The sequence below is a fragment of the Zootoca vivipara genome, chromosome 3, assembly GCF_965207765.1.
Source record: "Zootoca vivipara chromosome 3, rZooViv2.hap1.1, whole genome shotgun sequence".
In the NCBI taxonomy this organism is placed as follows: Eukaryota; Metazoa; Chordata; class Lepidosauria; order Squamata; family Lacertidae; genus Zootoca; species Zootoca vivipara.
The window spans coordinates 117,565,845-117,585,878 of record NC_142586.1 but is presented as its reverse complement, the minus strand read 5'-3'; the positions used below and the strand labels follow the sequence as shown (position 1 = coordinate 117,585,878).

General features: G+C 48.8%; 1 protein-coding gene across 3 annotated transcripts in view; it reads right to left on the bottom strand.

Moving 5' to 3' along the window:
* SCARA5 (scavenger receptor class A member 5) overlaps positions 1-20,034 on the bottom strand; it is a 95,527-nt gene that overhangs the window by 30,225 nt on the left and 45,268 nt on the right. For all 3 annotated transcript variants that reach the window (XM_035110732.3, XM_088666982.1, XM_088666983.1), the window contains exons 4-5: positions 7,953-8,627; positions 4,042-4,122 (exon numbers count right to left, since the gene is read on the bottom strand). In XM_035110732.3, coding sequence (XP_034966623.1) covers positions 4,042-4,122; positions 7,953-8,627 — 756 coding nt within the window. The remainder of the gene's footprint in view (positions 1-4,041; positions 4,123-7,952; positions 8,628-20,034) is intronic.

The following is a 20,034-nucleotide window of genomic DNA, read 5'->3' as shown; positions in this document are numbered from 1 at the left end:
ATTTTACCATGGATATATAGCATTGGATTTATCAGGACCTGTGCTGGTATTGGCCTTGGAGAAAATTGCTTAGGATACGGTAAATATGCAGTTGGGTTTGGGCCAATGGAAGCCATAAGGGCTGCTCTTATATCTCCATTACAGTCGCCGGGCAGTCATATTGCCTCATATCGACCTCATTACACCTAAACTGGTCTTGGATGGCCATTATCAAAACCCGAAAGGCTCCAAATACCTCTCTTTTTAAAGATTTGGTGCACAACACAGCAGGCACCACCCGAATCTCAACAGGCAAGCCAGCTATACTAACGGGAATTAAGTGGAATAGCCACAAAAATAATAATCATAAAAATCTTAGGAGCAAACATCAGGGAATGTAATGTTTAAAAAACTTAAAAGCGGTCCTACGAACGATAAATCCTAGACTGCAAAATTCAACAAACCCAAAAAGCCCACGCACAGATAATGAAATCAATTAAATCAAATCAAAGCCAGGCTCTGCTCTGCTCTGCTCATCCGCGGCAGAAAATGCATTCAGACAGGGCAAGTCTCAATGGCAACAGGGAAGATTCCAGACAAATGTCAAAAGGATCACAGGAAGATGCTTCGAACTGAACTTGGCCACTGACCTGTTTACCTCTGGACTTTCCATTACAGGGCCTGGCAGAAGATATCCAGGGTCTGGGGCAGCGGTCTTTCCCAGCCCTCAGTTCGAATCTTGCCTCTGCCATGAACCCGCTAAGTGGCCTTACCGTAGTTAGGGCTTCCTTTTGTCCACTCCCCCCCCCACTCTTTAGTGGGTTTTCTTAAAAAAGGGGGGATGTGGGTGGCGCTGTGATCTAAACCACAGAGCCTAGGGCTTGCCGACCAGAAGGTCAGCGGTTCAAATCCCCACGATGGGGTTAGCTCCCGTTGTTCAGTCCCAGCTCCTGCCCACCTAGCAGTTTGAAAGCACGTCAAAGTCTTCTTTCTTCTTTGGCGATCACTCGTAGCTGAGTAAGATTGTCTTCCATAAACACGATTTTAACAATGGGTCCGTAAGTGACTGTGGAGGCCAATTCTGGATCCGCATGTCCTTCCACAGTGGGGAAATTGGTTTCCAGGTGGGAGTTGATCACGGTGTGGATTTGCCAAGCATGCCTTCCTCTTAGCACGTTTCTCCCTTGTGTCCTGAGTTTGAGGGTCTTCAAAGCCCATGACACCTTTGGTAAAGGCTGTTCTCCAACTGGAGCGCTCACAGGCCAGTGTTTCCCAGTTGTCAGTGTTTATACTACATTTTTAAAGATTTGCCTTGAAAGAGTCTTTAAACCTCTTTTGTTGACCACCAGCATTACGCTTTCCATTTTTAAGTTTGGAATAGAGTAGTTGCTTTGGAAGACAATCATCAGGCATCCACACAACATGACCAGTCCAAATTCAGGCTACTCTTCAACTCTGCATGCCCATTTTATGGGTTCTATGGGTGAAATCTGGAACGTGTCCAGAGGAGGGCAACCAAAATGGGCAAAGGCCTGGAAACAATGCCTTATGAGGAACGGCTTAGGGAGCTGGGTATGTTTAGCCTGGAGAAGAGAAGGTTAAGGGGTGATATGATAGCCATGTTCAAATATATAAAAGGATGTCATATAGAGGAGGGACACGGAGCAATGGATTCAAACTACAAGAAAGAAGATTCCACCTAAACATTAGGAAGAACTTCCTGACAGTAAGAGCTGTTCGGCAGTGGAATTTGCTACCAAGGAGTGTGGTGGAGTCTCCTTCTTTGGAGGTCTTTAAGCAGAGGCTTGACAAGCATATGTCAAGAATGCTTTGATGGTGTTTCTTGCTTGGCAGGGGGTTGGACTGGATGGCCCTTGTGGTCTCTTCCAACTCTATGATTCTATGTAACGTCAAAGTGCAAGTAGATAAATAGGTACCGCTCCGGTGGGAAGGTAAACAGCGTTTCCGTACGCTGCTCTGGTTCACCAGAAGTGACTTAGACATGCTGGCCACATGACCAGGAAGCTGTCTGCAGACAAACAACGGCTCTCTCGGCCTATAGAGCGAGATGAGTGCACAACCCCAGAGTCGTCGGTGAATGGGCCTAATGGTCAGGGGTACCTTTACCCTTACTTTAAAAAACATTTATAATTTTTTCAAAATACAAACATGACAGATGAAAGAAAGAAAGAAAGAAAGAAAGGAAGGAAGGAAGGAAGGAAAGAAAGGAAAGAAAGAAAGAAAGAAAGAAAGAAAGAAAGAAAGAAAGAAAGAAAGAAAGAAAGAAAGAAAGAAAGAAGAGTTTCCCACAGATTGGTATTAACTCTGATTTATTGCTAAAGAGTCATATTTTCTAGGCATGGCTCAAATGGAAATTGTGGGCGAGCCCTTATTGAAACCAATAGCTCAGTTAGTTAGAGTACAATTCTGAATACACCAAGGATGCAGGATCATTCCCCGTATGGGACAGCTGCAAATTTCTGCATTACAGGGGTTTGGACTACGGTAGATGGTCTTCAGGCTCGCTTCCAACTCTTGAATTCTGTGAGAACATAAGTTGAGGAATACCCACTGGGAAATGCAGGATAAGCTTTGCAAGAGATCAGGGGCATCCCAGCCCAGCCCCAGCCCTAAAATCGGACCTCACACAGGGCATGGCCCAAGATAAAAACCCAGCAAGCAATCACGGCAAGGCAACCTCTCCTGTTCCACCCCCTCCCAGGCAACTGGGTGCCCCCAGGAAATCTAAATCCAGCCCAGGCCATTTCTCCCATAACTCTGCCGTGCCAGAAATCTCAGGCAATTACAGGTGGTTTAATGGTGCCACTCTGTCCTCCAGCCAAGAGCTTTCAGAGAGCACGTAACATAAGCTTCCACTTAGCTAGAAAATCGTGTTTTCCTTCAGGGCTTTAATTGAATTTCACTTCTACAAACAGCGGTTTCGGCGAAGGAGGTTGGGGGGGGGGGAGAGGGAGTTTCTTGAAACTTTAAGCAGCTCACTCCAAACCCACAAAACAGATCGGAAGACCCTGGAAAATACCAGAGCTTGCGAGCGACCACGCACCCCCTTTTCCATGTGCCAAGGTTTTCTTCCAGAGAGGGAGCCCCCCAGAGAGATAGCTCATTCCCCTGCTGCCCCAACACAGTCTTTTAAGCCGAGAGGAGAGATCTGCCTCCCCGCTGCTAAGGCTAACCCTTTGCTTCCTGCCTGCGAGCCATCTGGTTAGTGGTTAGTGACGCAGTGCCAGGGTAAACTCAAGACCTTCCGCAAGCAAAGGCAGCGAAGAAGAAAGCGTTCTTGTTTGTTTGAATGGAACCACGGAGGGCGACTGGCCTGCGATCAGATGGAAAGGATAAGAGCTGTTAGGGAGAAACTGAATCTCGGCGAGAGTGGATTCACCTTGAATGCTTGCATTAAGAGCAGGAGAGTGTAAAGGCAGTCCTGCAGGATCAGGCCAGCAGTGGTCCATCTAATCTAGCACCCTGCTCTCACAGTGGCTAACCAGAAACCCACAAACTGAATTTTGCAGCCAAAAGATGCAGAGACTCTCCTGTAGGGCCCTTTCGGAGAGAAATATTTTGAGCACTTACGGCTGATGTTTGTTCCGATGTGCTGGCTGATGGGTTCTGTAGCCCCCAAACATCTGGAGGGCACCAAGTTGGGAAAGGCTGACCTAGACCAATGCTATCAGCATCCTTCCAAAATTTCAGGCAGAATCACCTTGCCCGTCAACTCCTACCTGAGATCTTTTGAACAAGGACATCGAAAGAGCCTGTAGGATCAGGCCAGTGGCCCATCTAGTGGTCCTACAGCAGCCAACCAAATGCCTATGGGAAACCTGCAAGCAGGATCCGAGCTCAAGGGCCTCCTGGAGTTTCCAGCCACTGGTATCCAGTGGAGGCAGAGAAGAGCTACCCTGGTTAGTTGTCATCGATAGTCCTCTCCTCTAGGAAGTCCAAAGAAAATGCCTAGAATTGGGACATTTAGTATACACACAGCTGTGGCAAACAGAGCACTAGCAGAGCCAGGAGGAGCGCAATCTGCCATGCATGATGCCTCACCTTGCAGGCCAGGTAAGCCAGGAGGACCGGGCTCCCCTTCCATCCCTTCGTTGCCTTGATCCCCTTTCGGTCCAGGTGGCCCTAAAATGGAAAGAGAAGGGCGATGAGCCCTGGTTTCATTTCAAACCCACCAAGATTTCACAAAGATCCCAAATTCGTTGGGATTCCTGCATCGCCCATCTCCACAGTTCTATGGTTCTATGAAGCCCGGACCTTACACTTTTCTCAACAATCTCAGCCACTGGTGTGAGGGCTTGGCCCAAGCGTCTAGTTGCTGGTAGCAGCCATGGGTCTTGATCTCTGCCCAGTTTTTGACCTGGCCCCGTTTCTGCCCCTGCGACTGCCCCCAGGTCCAAGAACCAAACCAGCAACATCACGAATGGAGAAGCCATGCAGTTTGGGCCTTCCAAAGGCTTGGAAACAGGAACTTCCAATCTAGTACAGACTAGTTTAATATTATCACACTAGTGTCATTCAGCCCGTTTAATAAACGGGCGCTAGAACATTCAGCCTTTTTCGGCGGCGGCAGCGTGTGGGGGGCCGGTTGGCCCCTTCAACGGCTGCTGCTTCGTTAGGGCGCTCCTCTGAGCCTAGCTGGCCAGCGGGCGCCCAGGAGAAGGCCGTGATTCTTCTGAGGACTGCGAGGGAAACGGTAGGCAGAGGGGTGGGGGTGGGGAGAGTGTGTGTGTGTGTGTGTGCGTCAAGTCTCTGCGTCCAATCCCTGTGTCCGTGGGGCACATGCGCAGTAGCGTCGACACAGGGACACAGGGACTGGACGCAGAGACACTTGCACTTTATTATATGGGATTCACCACATAATTGTCACCTTTTTTATGCCTGTTTTTATTTCCAAACAATGGGGTGCGATGATTATGCGGTGGCAACGATCATGCAGTGAATTACGGTAGTGTGCACACGTGTACATGCTCATTTTCAGGAATGTCGTGTTCTGCGGACCAGTTGACCCACAAGATCGCCTTGTCCCATAAGTGCCAGCTCAACCACTTCGGTGGATGGAATTGACCTGTTTACAGGGGGCACATGCCCACCCCACATCTGTAAGACTCAATCATTTACCGTGGCAGCACTACTACTACCGTATTACTACTAATATGGAAGCCACTCTGGGCAGCTTCCACAAAAATATAAAAAATACAATAAAACATCAAATAGTAAAAACTTCCCTAAGCAGGCCTGCCTTCAGATGTCTTCTAAAAGTCAGATAGTTGTTTATTTCCTTGACATCTGACGGGAGGGCGTTCCACAGGGCAGGCGCCACCACCGAGAAGGCCCTCTGCCTGGTTGCCTGTAACCTCACTTCTCGCAGGGAGGGACCTCAGTGTCCGGGCAGAATGATGGGGGTGGATATGTTCCTTCAGGTATACTGGGCCAGTAAACACTCTAGAATTATTGATAGTGCCCTTTGTCACACGATCTCAGGGCGATTCACAGATGGCTGGATTCAGGGTGTCCCAAATGGAAAAGGCTTCTCATTCAAAGAACCGCAAGCCATTCCCTCTGTGCACAAGCTTCTGGGGGATGCTGGTCCAATCCCCCCCCATCCGTCTCCACAATGAACCCCCAAAGGCAAGCGAGAGGCCTCCCCTTTTAGTGCGCTGACTCCATCTGCTAAAGTAAATCCCCAGCAACCCTTTGTGGTGAAGCCAATCCCGATATTAGAAATCCAGAGGGTTGGGCACAACATCCAAAAGGAAAGCTCCTGGATCGGCGGAGCACATGAGTTTCCACCAGATGGGAAAATGCAGCATCAATGGCTCCCACCCCACCTAGGCTGCCTAGGATGGCAGATTTTGCTGCTCGAGTTTATGGGACAGGTCCAAATACCGACAGTGAAAATTTCTACTAAGCCTTTGCCTAAAGTGACACCTCAGACCACCTCTCTCTTTCTTCCTGATCACTTAAAAATCATTTAAAGGTTTTTGGATAGCACACAATGCACATTACCTACGAGGTCCCCTTATCCTCATATATAAAAGACTTGGGTGGCGCTGTGGTCTAAACCACTGAGCCTCTTGGGCTTGCCGATCAGAAGGTCAGTGGTTCAAATCCCCGCAACAGGGTGAGCTCCTGCCAACCTGGCAGTTCAAAAGCATGCCAGTGCAAGTAGATAAATAGGGACCACTGTGGCAGGAAGGTAAACAGCAGCCTCAGAGTCGCCTTTGACTGGACTTAACCATCCAGGGGTCCTTTGCCTTTACCTTTTACCTACCTTACCCTCATATATGCCCACTTGATCTGCAGAACTAGGACTAGTTACAGCTAGGTAGCCGTGTTGGTCTGACGTAGTCAAAACAAAATTTAAAAAAATCCTTCCAGTAGCACCTTAGAGACCAACTAAGTTTGTCATAGGTATGAGCTTTCGTGTGCATGTATCTGAAGAAGTGTGCATGCACACGAAAGCTCATACCTATGACAGAACTAGGACTGTTACAGATGCCAAATAATCCTTGTTCCGCATTTTTAAGAATTCAATTTTTAGCTCCTTCAGCCATTCCTTATCGGGCTTGGTTTCCAGATCCTTTACCATCTTGGTCACATTGTTCTGTACATTATCCTTCTTAAATGGTGGTACCCAGAACTGGACACAGGACTCCAAGTGTGATCTGACCAAGGCAGAATAGAGTGGGACTATGACTTATCTTGATCTGGACACTCATTCAGTTGATGCAGCCTAGAATAGAATTAGCCCCTTTTTTTGCTGCTGCTGCTTCACCCTGTTGACTCATGTTCAACTTGTGGTCCACCAAGACCCCTGGATCCTTTTCACACGTACTATTGGCAAGCCAGGTGCCCCCCATCTTATACTTGTGCACCTGGTTCTTCCTGCTTATCAGTAGAACCTGACATTCGGAACCCCACTGAATTTAATTCTGTTAGTTTTGGCCTAGTTCTGCAATCTGTTAAAGTCATCTGGAATCCTGATTCTAGCTCCTGAGTTATTAGCTGCCCCTCCCAATCTATTATCATCATTTCCATATTATCATTATTTGTTAAATTTGTATACCACCCTTCATCCGTAGGGTGGTTTGCAGCATAAAAATACGAGATGAAAACATAAAATGTTAATTTATATGGGGGTTTTATGCATGCGGAGGAAAAGGGACGAGAAAGGGCTGGTTTTGGTGTGCTGTTTAACTTGGCCGTGACTTGTCCTGCACCTGCAGCTAGTTAAGCATGGGAGAACGAGTCAGCAAGCATGTGAGAATGAGTCACCACAATATACAGTGGAACCTCAGTTTATGAACACCTCGGTTTACGAATTTTCGGTTTATGAACGCCACAGACCCATCTGGAACGGATTAATTCGCTTTCCATTACTTTCAATGGGAAAGTTTGCTTCAGTTTATGAACGCTTCAGTTTATGAACAGACTTCCGGAACCAATTGTGTTCATAAACTGAGGTACCACTGTACAGTATAAATGCTGATGTGCTTGAGGCAAGCTTCAGAGCATCGTCTATATCAGGCATCCCCAAACTGCGGCCCTCCAGATGTTTTGGCCTACAACTCCCATGATCCCTGGGTAACAGGACCAGTGGTCGGGGATGATGGGAATTGTAGTCCAAAACATCTGGAGGGCCGAAGTTTAGGGATGCCTGGTCTATATGCTGCAAGGAGACTCCACATACAACTTTATGTAACTGGAACTGCATTATACTGCAAGTAAAGCAACTGACTCTTCCTAGAATGGTTTGGTGTTGCTTTGTTCTTTTGGCACACTCTGCTGGCATTGGGATGGGGCACTCTGCACATGCCCCACCATAAAACACATAATTGAGACAAACCAATAACCTCCCCCACCCTCTATTTTGTCCCCTGCAAATTTGATGAGCGTCCCCCTGCCCACTCATTCCCGGTGAGAACGGCTGGCCTTTCCCGCCCCACCCCTACCTCGTATGACCGAGATGTCCCTCAAGGCGATGGAGTGCTCCCAGTCCTTGAGGCGCAGGTCCTCGGTCACGTTGTTGAGGATGGCCAGCTCGTGCTTGAGCTGCTGCTCCATGGCGATGTGGACAAGGCGCATCTGGCGGGCGTCCTCGCTGGCGTTGCTGATCAGGACCTGCAGGTCCTGGATGCGGGTGTGGTGGATGCCCACGTCGTAGGACAGGGTCCGGTTCATGCTGCCCACCTCCCCACCCACCATGGTCAGCTGGTCGTTCAAGCCCTCCACCCGGGACGCCAGCTGCGTCAGCAAGCTCTCGTGGTGCCTCAGGAGGAGTCGGCTGCTGTTCCCCTCCACGGAGACCTTGTAGATCTCCATCTGTGCCAAGTCACTCTGCTGGTTCAAGGCCTCCCGTAGGCCGGAGACCGCCCGGTCTGTCTGATCCGCTTGGGACCGCAAGCTCCCGAGGGCCCCTTCCAGCTTCTGAAGGGAGCTGGTCATCAGCAGGAGAGAGTCAGAGTGGTTCTGAAGAAGGTCCTGCAGGCGCCAGATGTGGTCCAGGAAGTCCCCTTTGAGAGGTTGCTGCAGGACCGTCAGCTGGAGGTCCCGGAAGCTTTCGTTTAACCGGTTGACATTCCCCGTTAGCACCTTCAGGTCTTCTGGAGAGCTCTGAGGCCTGGAAACTGGGGAGAGAAGAAAGAGGCATCTCAAGGCACAGAGGAATAATAATAATAATAATAATAATAATAATAATAATAATAATAATAATAATTTATTATTTATACCCCGCCCATCTGGCCGGGTCTCCCCAGCCACTCTGGGCGGCTTCCAACAGAAGAATAAAACACATTAATCTATTAAACATTAAAAGCCTCCCTGAACAGGGCTGCCTTCAGATGTCTTCTAAAAGTCTGGTAGTTGTTTTCCTTTTTGACATCTGTTGGGAGGGCGTTCCACAGGGTAGGCGCCACCACCGAGAAGGCCCTCTGCCTAGTTCCCTGCAACTTGGCTTCTCGCAACGAGGGAACCACCAGAAGGCCCTCGGTGCTGGACCTCAGTGTCCGGGCAGAATGATGGAGGTGGAGACGCTCCTTCAGGTATACTGGACCGAGGCCATTTAGGGCTTTCAAGGTCAGCACCAACACTTTGAATTGTCTCGGAAACGTACTGGGAGCCAATGTAGATCTTTCAAGACCGGTGTTATGTGGTCTCGGCGGCCGCTCCCAGTCACCACTCTTGCTGCCGCATTCTGGATTAGTTGTTGTAGTTTCCGAGTCACCTTCAAAGGTAGCCCCACGTAGAGCGCATTGCAGTAGTCCAAGCGGGAGATAACCAAAGCATGCACCACTCTGGAGAGACAGTCTGCAGGCAGGTAGGGTCTCAGCCTGCGTACCAGATGGAGCTGATAAACAGCTGCCCTGGACACAGAATTGACCTGCGCCTCCATGGACAGCTGTGAGTCCAGAATGACTCCCAGGCTGCGCACCTGGTCCTTCAGGGGCACAGTTACCCCATTCAGGACCAGGGAGTCCTCCACACCTGCCCGCCTCCTGTCCCCCACGAACAGTACTTCTGTCTTGTCAGGATTTAATCTCAATCTGTTAGCCGCCATCCATCCTCCAACCACCTCCAGCCATAGATCCCTCAGTACATGTCTCCCTGTACTTGGGGCAGTGGTGGCAACATGGGTCAAACATACGTTTCGAAGTGTCTTCTGCAACCTGGCGCCCATCAGCTGTTTTGGACTACAGTGTCAGAGCTGTAGTCCTCAGTAGCTGGTTGCAGAGGTTTACCTTAGAGACTGCCTCTGAGGTTCAGAAAACAGCAAACAAAATTATCGAGGTGATGGGAGTGACTCTCCTATGAAGAAAAGTTGCAGTGTTTGGGACTATTTGGAGAAAAGGTAAGGAAGCGGGTAGAGGAAAGTTTTGCTTCTAATGCGCACCAAGGCACCTGAGCCACAAAGTTCACAGGAGAACAATAAATCACACTGACATGGAGTATTTTGGTTTATGGGTTGAAATAGGCCACAACTTTATTGATTACAGATGTGAGCGGTTTGGCTTAGACATTGGGGTTTTCAGGAGTATGGGCAGGAGTCAGGCTCTGGGGCCTGTAGTGCTTTGCAGGACTGGGGCCTGCCTCAGCTTGTGCTGGAGAAACAAGAAGTGGCCACTCAGGTGAAGACCTCAGCTTGTGCTGGAGAAGCAAGGAGTGACCACTCAGGTGAGGCCACTTGATATTTCACTGCACCTGGTGGCAGGAGCTGGGAGGGATAAAAGCTCAGCATTTCCCTTCAGCTCTTTGCCACGGCAACGCTATCCCTGCCTGGTTGCCTCTGGCCTCTTGCTCCTTGGACCCTTGCCTTGCCAACGCCTTGCTCCTCGACCCTTGGACCTTTGCCCTGCTGATGCCTTGCTCCTCAACCCTTGGACCTTTGCCTTGCCGACGCTTTGCTCCTTGACTCCCAGACCTTCACCTCTGCCTTGCTCCTTGACCATGTGACTGCCTGCTACTGGACCCTCAGCCCTGCACCTGTTCCTGCTTCTACATCACCATCTTGCCTCTGGTCCTGACGTCCTCAATCAGGGCTTCAACCGCCCGCCGACCGGACCATGACAGGGGTAAAGCCAGGCTATATCTTGACTCCTGCCCATCTGCAGGGAGGCCACGGGAGGGTAAATCACCAATAGGGGGTGCCCTGTAACTTACGTCAGATGGTGGCACCACCCTGAGGGGTCCCCGTAGGGGTTGTGACATGGCCCTAGCCCATGCCCAGGCTTCGGACAGTATTCATACCCCAGATTCCTTTAACAGGATACCCTTACTGAAGAGGGGCAGGCGAGGCAACAACCTCCCCTCCAACCAAACAAAGGCTTACCCAATGCCTAACCTCACAAAAGTTGTGACGATTGCTACTAGGTAGGCGAAAACCAAGTGGCTGGTGCCAATTTGCCAAGTGGAAAAAATCCCTACCCAGCCCCAACAACATGGCGGCCGGCAACTGCCATGGCAAGGTCATATCGGAGCAAAGCACGAAAAGAGGGCGGGTGGGCTGGGTGATCTGACGAAGAGGCAATGAAGAGGGAGCCGGCCGGCCGCGCCAAGATGAAATGTCCCGCGGCCACACCCACCCTGCCGGCTGATTGGCTGGGGCTGCCTCCCAACACAGATGACACAGCCGGCCATGACATAGGGGTGAGGAGGCGTACCTCCACCCCTACGCCGGAAAACTATTAAGGCAATGCCACCCACCAATACAGAAGTGAGATTCAGGACTGATCAAAGAAAGTCCTTCCTGCAGCATGTAGGTAAACTATGGAACTCCCTGCCACAGGAATCAGTGATGGGCACCAACTTGGATGGCTTTAAAAGAGGATTAGACAAATTCATGGAGGACAAGGCTATTCGTGGCTATGAATGACACGAATTGTCATTCATTTCATTTCATTTAGTGTCTGCTATCTATTTATGCAAAAATCCACATCCCGCCCCCCCGCCCCGCCCCCCGGTATCTCCATGCCAGTCGGGATGGCTAACCACAATGAAAACCCACTAGAAAATTGATTTTATGGTAGTGTTTCATTGTTTTCTCATTGCATTGTCGAGTACCTCTTGCCGAGTTCTAAATATTCCTCGGTTTGGAAAGGTTTTTAGCTAAAATAAAACCATTTACGAGACATGCACAGAGAACTTTGGAAAGCACATCTATCACAAGCCGAACTTTCTAGCAGAGTTTGGAAGTGATCTCTTTGCATCCCAAGTTCTGACTCTCTGGGGGTGTGAAGTAAAGATCACAGAAGGCTGGGAGCTCCTTGGGGTTTTTGCTGCCCAGCTGTTTAAAAATGTTCAGGTCCTAAAAGAAGGCCGAAAGGACCAGGTTGCACTGCCTGTCCTGCTTGCCTCCTCCTTTTAATTGCTTAATAATCAGGTTTTCTTTCTGGATTGGCAATTTGGCTGGACTCTCTACACTGTAATTGACTCCAGCTGAGGTTTGTGGGCGTTCTGGAGTGGGAAGCTGGCAGGATCCCTGGGGCTGCCAATCACTGAGCCTGGCAAAGAAGCTGAGATTAAAGGGCAAGGGAATTTTAAGAGATGATCCCAAAGAGGGATACACTAAGCCCTTTTAAACCCAAAGTCTAGAGAAGCGGAAGGAATAAGATTCAGCCCACCTTGAGAGGCAGACCTTCTTCATCGACACGTTTGAATGCAATGGGAGAAGCAGAGCACAGCTCTCCTTTGAAATTTGCACTGCTCTGAATTTTGCAATGCAGTTCTCCCGAACTTTGCATCTTAGGCAAAATTGCATACAAACATATTGTATGGGTCCCTTCCAAACCTGAAATCCTGTTTCTGTGAGGGTAGAATGGCTAAGAGGAGGCCTGCCAAATCAGCTCCTTTGTCGAGATAATGGCTTTGGCTGGCTAGGCAAGTACCATGAACATATCCAAAGAGGTCGCTCTGTTGCCATGGAGACAAATGGGTGGGCCTTTTCGTACCTCAGCTGGCTGGAGGGCACAAGAAAAATGAGAACCTGGAGAAAACCAAAACAGATGGATTGTTGTTGTTGTTTAGTCATTTAGTCGTGTCCGACTCTTCGTGACCCCATGGACCATAGCACGCCAGGCACTCCTGTCTTGCACTGCCTCCCGCAATTTGGTCAAACTCATGTTGGTAGCTTCGAGAACACTGTCCAACCATCTCGTCCTCTGTCGTCCCCTTCTCCTAGTGCCCTCAATCTTTCCCAACATCAGGGTCTTTTCCAAGGATTCTTCTCTTCTCATGAGGTGGCCAAAGTATTGGAGCCTCAGCTTCACGATCTGTCCTTCCAGGGAGCACTCAGGGCTGATTTCCTTAAGAATGGATAGGTTTGATCTTCTTGCAGTCCATGGGACTCTCAAGAGTCTCCTCCAGCACCACAATTCAAAAGCATCAATTCTTCGGCGATCAGCCTTCTTTATGGTCCAGCTCTCACTTCCATACATCACTACTGGGAAAACCATACGGTAGCTTTAACTATACGGACCTTTGTCGGCAAGGTGATGTCTCTGCTTTTTAAGATGCTGTCTAGGTTTGTCATTGCTTTTCTCCCAAGAAGCAGGCGTCTTTTAATTTCGTGACTGCTGTCACCATCTGCAGTGATCAAGGAGCCCAAGAAAGTGAAATCTCTCACTGCCTCCATTTCTTCCCCTTCTATTTGCCAGGAGGTGATGGGACCAGTGGCCATGATCTTGGTTTTTTTGATGTTGGGGCTGAGAGACTTCAAAGAAGTGTGACTAGCCCAAGGTCACCCAGCAGCTGCATGTGGAGGAGCGGAGACGCGAACCCTGTTCCCCAGATTACGAGAGTCCACCGCTCTTAACCACTACACCACACTGGATTGAGGGCACAAGGAGAAGGGGACGACAGAGGATGAGATGGTTGGACAGTGTTCTCGAAGCTACGAACATGAGTTTGACCAAACTGCGGGATGCAGTGGAAGACAGGAGTGCCTGGCGTGCTCTGGGCCATGGGGTCACAAAGAGTCGGACACGACTAAACGATTAAACAACAACAATCAAAACATTGCACAAAAATGTGTTTATTAGGAGAACATAAGAGCCTGCTGGATCAGGCCAATGGTCTAGCATCCTGTTTTCACAGTAGCCAATGAGAAGCCCATTATGGGATGTTCACAAGCTGGACCTGGGTACAAGAGGCTTCCAGCAGCTGGTATTCAGAAGCATTTCTGCCTCTGTGGAGGCAGGGCAGAGCCATTCTGGCTAGTTGCCATTAACAGGCCTCTCGTTCTCCATGAATTCATCTAATCCTCTTTTAAAAGCTACCCAAGTTGGTAGCCATCGCTGCCTCCTGGGGCAGGGAGTTCCACAGTTCCACTATGCTCTGTCTGAAGAAGGACTTTCTTTTATCCTTCTAACCTTCAGCTTCATTGCATGTCCAGGAGTGTTACAAGAAAGGGAGGAAAACTTTTCGCTTTCTCCATGCCATTGCACTCAAATGATTAATTTCCATGAATATATAAATGGACACACTGCAAAAATGTGTAGAAATGAATCAGGGGGGAATGAGACATGGAGAGGACTCTTAACCACTATCACATGTTCCTCCCCTACAAACTTTTTTCAGAGGCACCAGAGCCTACTAACCTCTTGACCCAGCTCAAAGACCATCTCAGATCTGGGACTGCAAACACGAAAGGCTTTGTCCCACAATCAGTGAGTGCCAAACAGGAGATAAATATAAGCCAGGTGGCATCTCCTGGCCTTCAGAGAAGCCGCAGAACCGCCTCTTCATTCCAGAAGGATGTTTTCAGAGAACTGAGCACAAATGGCATGAGGGCAGTCAGAAGGAACTGGGGATGTTTAGTCTAGGGAGGGAAAGTATTGAGTATTTTAAATATTTAAAAGTATGTCAGAGGGAAAAGGGAGAACAGTTTAGTCAACCCATCAAAAGCAGGAGACAAAAAACACTTGTTTAAAGTGGAGAGAGGTGGAAACAGGGTTTTGCAAAGAATCCTAGGAGCTGCTTCTTAAGGATGGTAGAGTTGGGATCCTGGGGGTCATCTAGTCCAACCCCACTCCTAGCAACTGGTATTGAGAGGAATACTGCTTCTGCAGTGAAAGCAGGACACAGTCATCATGGCTAATAGCCACTGATTGTCCATTAATTTCCCATGGCTGTTAGTGGAAAAGAGGAAGCAATTTGGATTTTACTTATTTATTTCATATAATTTATGTAGCGCTTGATTGCAGAAAAGAGGTTTCTGCCTCAGCCACTGAGATGTCTAGAGCTGCCCCGCTAGACAAGACCACATCTATTTCTGGCGCCCAGTTTGAGAGGCCACACCCAGAGGCTATGAGCTGTTTCAGTTCACATATTTATACCTTGCTTCCTTCCCTTGCCCCATGCAAAAAAACAATTTTTAGACTAAAGTGGCTTGCAAAGGATAAATGTAGGTGCAAACACACAAGATGGGAGTGTATAAATGAAAACAGGAAAGGAGAAATTGAACGGTTCATCGGACAAGCAAAAATTGGACATGCAAAAATAGTAGCATAAAGGTGGACCTGTGTGAAGGTCACCTTTCACGGAAAGAACTGCAGCTCAGGCTAAAATACTTTCACTTGTGGTCGCAAGAGCAAACATTTTGCATAAGACTGTTTGTGTCTGCGAGGCTACATTATGAAAAAAAAACCCCTCCTTATTGGAAATAGGGGTGTTGGGACATAAAGATGGAAAAAGGAAGAAAACAGCAGCCCGGATGCTACTAGCCCAGAGATGGAAGGAAGAAACAATTCCAACCAGGGAAGACTAGCAAACCAAGTAGATGCTGAAATGGCTAAATTTACTGGAAAGCTCAGGAACCAAGAGGACAAGAACTTTAAAAAAAGAATGGGAACAATTTATAATGTACTTAAAAAGGGACCCCTGACCATTAGGTCCAGTCGCGGACGACTCTGGGGTTGCGGCGCTCATCTCGCTTTACTGACCGAGGGAGCCGACGTACAGATTACGGGTCATGCGGCCAGCATGACAAAGCCGCTTCTGGCGAACCAGAGCAGCGCACGGAAACGCCGTTTACCTTCCCGCCACAGCGGTACCTATTTATCTACTTGCACTTTAACGTGCTTTTGAACTGCTAGGTTGGCAGGAGCTGGGACCAAACAACGGGAGCTCACCCCATCGCGGGGATCCAAACCACCGACCTCCTGATCGGCAAGCCCAAGAGGCTCAGTGGTTTAACCCACAGCGCCACCCTTTATAATGTACTTAGGAGACCATTGTAAGCAGATGAAAACATGAGCAGGATTTTAATCTCACTTGTAAGGTAACAAAGACTAAGGATAACTCAGATGAAAATTTGGATAACGGATTGATATGCAGTTGTAAATGTTGACATAGGTAAAAAAGGTAAAGGTAAAGGAACTCTGGATGGTTAGGTCCAGTCAAAGGCGACTATGGGGTTGCGGTGCTCATCTTGCTTTCAGGCCGAGGGAGCTGGAGTTTGTCTGCAGACACCTTTCTGGGTCACGTGGCCAGCAGGACTCAAGCACTTCTAGTGTCACCGGACACCGTGACAGAAACCAGAGCGCACGGAAACACCGTTTACCTTCCTGCCACAGCGGTACCTATTTATCTACTTGCACTGCATGCTTTTGAACTGCTAGGTTGGCAGGAGCTGCGACAGAGCAGACCTTCTAACCGGCAAGCCCAAGAGGCTCAGTGGTTTAGACCACAGCGCCACCCGCATCCCTATGTTGACATAAGGACCCATGGAGGGGATGGGGGGGGGTGAAGGTCTGGAGATTCAGAGAAATCTCTTTATATAGTTTTGCAATTGCAATAAACTTGCATTTGTAAAATCAAATTGTTATGTACTGAGCTGAATCATAGAACAATAGGATCCAGAATCAGCAGTCTGATTGGTCCGCAGGAGCCACCCAATCCAACTCCAGGTGGAAGTGAATCCGCAACCTGATTGGCCTGCAGGAGCAGCCAATCAGGCGGCTGGCAGAAGTGAATCCGCAACCTGATTGGCCTGCAGGAGCAGCCAATCAGGCTGCTGGCAGAAGTCAATCCACAAACTGATTGGCCCACAGGTGTAGCCCTGAAGTAGCCAATCACGCCAAGCCCATTGTGTAAATAATGTATAGAAGCAGATGGTTTTGGGAAAAGGGCATTCTCCTTCTCTTCTTCTCCTTGATGACTACGAGCTGAATAAAGAGCATGAAATTCACTCTCGACTCCGAGTATATTTCACAAATAAAAATGATTTTTTTAAAAAAGAGGAAAAGGAAGACAGGCCATTTTCGACTGGGGGCCCTTGCATGTCAAGGTTTCAAGGGCCTATGTGGTTGATGCTTCTCTGCCCCCCCCCCGCCAACTGGGAGGGACTGATGCAGTTGCTAGGCAACTCCTGTTGTGTGTTCCACAGCTGGCCAGGACCGGAGCAGTGACATGGGAGGGAGGGATGGAGAAAGGATACACACAGGCCAAAAACATGGGTGGGGCACCCTGTTCTTTGTGGGCTCCAGAACTGGCTGCAAGTTGAGACCTGTAGTGTAAACATGACTTTGGTCTTGCCGGTCCAACTAACACCCCTTCCAAAACAAAAAAACAAAAACCCCAAACCTTACCACTAAGCCATGCTCTCTACGCACAGCAAAAAAAAGTCAAATGCAAAAGGAATGCGGCAATACAAGCCCGTTTTTCCCCACTTCCAGGGGGTTAAAAATGTGCTGCAAGGCTGGGGCAATGCAGGATGGGAGCCAGACCCAAGCAAATAATAATAATAATAAAATAGTCATTATTGGGGGGGGGTATTCCTAGTATCCACCTGGCCCCGATCCCCTGGTGATGCAACTGTTTGTTTATAGTGGGGGGAAAGGAGAGGATATTAATGGAGCACATTTGGTACAAATTAGGGCGAGCGCAAGTGCGCACAGAGCACAGCTGGCAAGCTTTCAGGCTGTGCTAAGCAGGCGAGGCTGTGGGATTTGAAGAGCTGGTCGCTAATTGGAGGTGGAACCGCACAGGGATTTTGTGAAAAGAGGATTTGGAGATGGGATTACGTTCTCCGCGGAGCGAAAACAGCTTTGGCTGTTTAAACTGGCCCAGCTTGCTGCTGGGTGCGATTCTTCAGCAGGGAGGAAGAGAATTGTGCTGAGAGAGGTTCTGTGGGCGGGAGGGGGGGGAGTGATAAACCAAGCTATAAAAGGAAACATCTTTAATTGCTCGTCACCCATGGGCCTACTCGTGTCAGGGGGGGCACTGTGGGTTGGGGGGGTGGGAGAAGATGAATTTTATGTCAATTAAAATAAGAGGTAATGTGAAATGATAATGATATGCTGTATGAATTTAGGTTTAAAGATTATGAGTTGAATTGCTATAATGAAATTGCAACGATTGAGTAGGAGAAGATGTGAAAATCAATGGGGAAAGACGAGGGGAAGTCACAAAAATAATGTTAACTAAAAGAGGACTGAGTGTATTATGATTTTTTTATTTTTGTTGTTTGTTCTTTCTCTTTTCTTATGAGCTGGGTGGCTGTCCTCCTCTGTCTTCCCCCGTTACCCTAGGGCTCACTGGTGGCAGAAGTGGGAACTGGGGGGGGGAGGGGGAGGGGATAAACCCGGCTATAAAATGGACCGCCTTCTTCTGTTCTCCCGGCATAGGTCCTGCTCCGGGCAGGAGGGGGCTCGTGGGGGGAGGGTAGAGGAGGGTGGGTGAATATGAAATGTATGTTTTGTCTTATTTTGTAAAATCAATAAAAATTATATTTTTTTAAAAAAAGAGAATTGTGCTAAAGCACTCTGAAGGAAATAGGGGTCTCCTAGCTACCCTTGGCAAACTACAGTTCCCAGGGTTCTTTGGGGAAAGCCATGACGGTTTAAAGTGGTTTGATGCTGCTTTAAATATATAGCATGGATGGGGGAGTCGAGAGTAAGATAAGAATGGTCTTAGCCTGTATGCAATTTCCTGCATTGAAATTGAAATAATGTGCTTCTAAAAATCATAAGCACTGGCATTTTCATGGAAGCTAAGACTACCAGTGGCTAAACGCCAGGATGACGATGTTCTGCAGCCACTTTCAGGGGCAATGTTCTTCTTAATACCAGTTTCTGGGAATCACAAGATAGTGTGGTGTAGTGGTTAGAGGACCAGGGTTCAAATCCTCCATTCAGCCACTGGGTGACTTTAGGCCAGTCATGTACGCTCAGATGAACCTACCTCACAGAGTTGTTGTAAGGATGGAATAGGGAGAGGAAGAACTCTGCTCAACACATTGCACTCCTTGGAGGAAAGGTGGGGTATATAAAGGGTTGCCCTTGAGAAGCAATGGAGTTCCCCCCCAGGGGTGGAGTCAACCTGCTGGAGAATCACAGCACCTGCTGTGGCTGTTAACTCGTAACTGCTGGCCCCTGCGTTGTTTCAGCTGCATTAGCAGCACCAAAGTGACCGGTAAACAGGACAGAAAGCCCTTTACACCGCACATAGTTAAACTACAGAACTCCCTCCCACAGGAGGTTTGAAAAGAGGGTTAAATAAACTCATGGAGGAGGAGGAGGCTATCGATGGCTACTTGCCCTTCCAACAGTATGTATGTATGTATGTATGTATGTATGTATGTATGTATGTATGTATAAATATTATTATTATTATTATTATTATTATTATTATTATTATTATTAGGGGGAGGGATTACAGAGAACCCCCCCCTCTCATCAGAAGCAGCCCGTCTCCAAGCAGTCATGAAAGCGCGGGGTCTGAAGAGGTGAGTCAGGAGACTGAGAGAGAGTGCCAGGGCTCTGGCAGCATTGGAGAGCCCCTGCTCCACAGGCAGGAAGAGAGAGAGGCGGGAAGGGTGGAGATTCACTGTCCCGAGGCTTTTATGTTGGTCAAAGTTGCAAAAAGGGGCAGTGCCGGATTCTGATTCGGAATGAGAAGACATGAAACCAGCAGCTCGTTACACTGTAAATAAGGTGCACTAATAAAGACTTTTGAAAGACAAGCATGTGGAGAGTCGTTACTCAGGAGTAGTCGTAACAACCCTGACAATTATTATTATTATTATTATTATTATTATTATTATTATTATTATTACTACTACTACACTGGGAACCGCAGGAGGCGAGAGGTGCTCTTGTGCTTGGATCTGACTTGTGAGTTCCCCACAAGCATCTGGTTGGCCACTGTGAGGACAGGATGTTGGACTAGATAGGCCAGGGGCCTGATCCACCAGGCTTTTCTTCTGCTCTTCTTAGAGGGCTGCAGCTGTGCTCAGGTCCTACTTGTGGGCTTCCCTTGAGGGCACCTGGCTTGCCACTTTGGCCATGGTGGCTTCAGAGCCGTCTTTCCCATAGGGCTTAGTGGTTCATTGCACCAGGGCGCCAGGCTCTCATGGGCGCCCCAGCGAGTGGGGGAGCTGCGCGGCTTTGCCGGCGGCCTTGCCGGCGGCCTCCCCTTTCCCTGCAGGCCCGTCGGCTGGCCTCGCCAACCATATGGCTGGCGGGCGCGCAGCTTGCCTACCAAGCCTCCGCGGGAGGAGAGCGATCCTTGAAGAGGCTTAGGATGGAAGCTGCGCCCCGC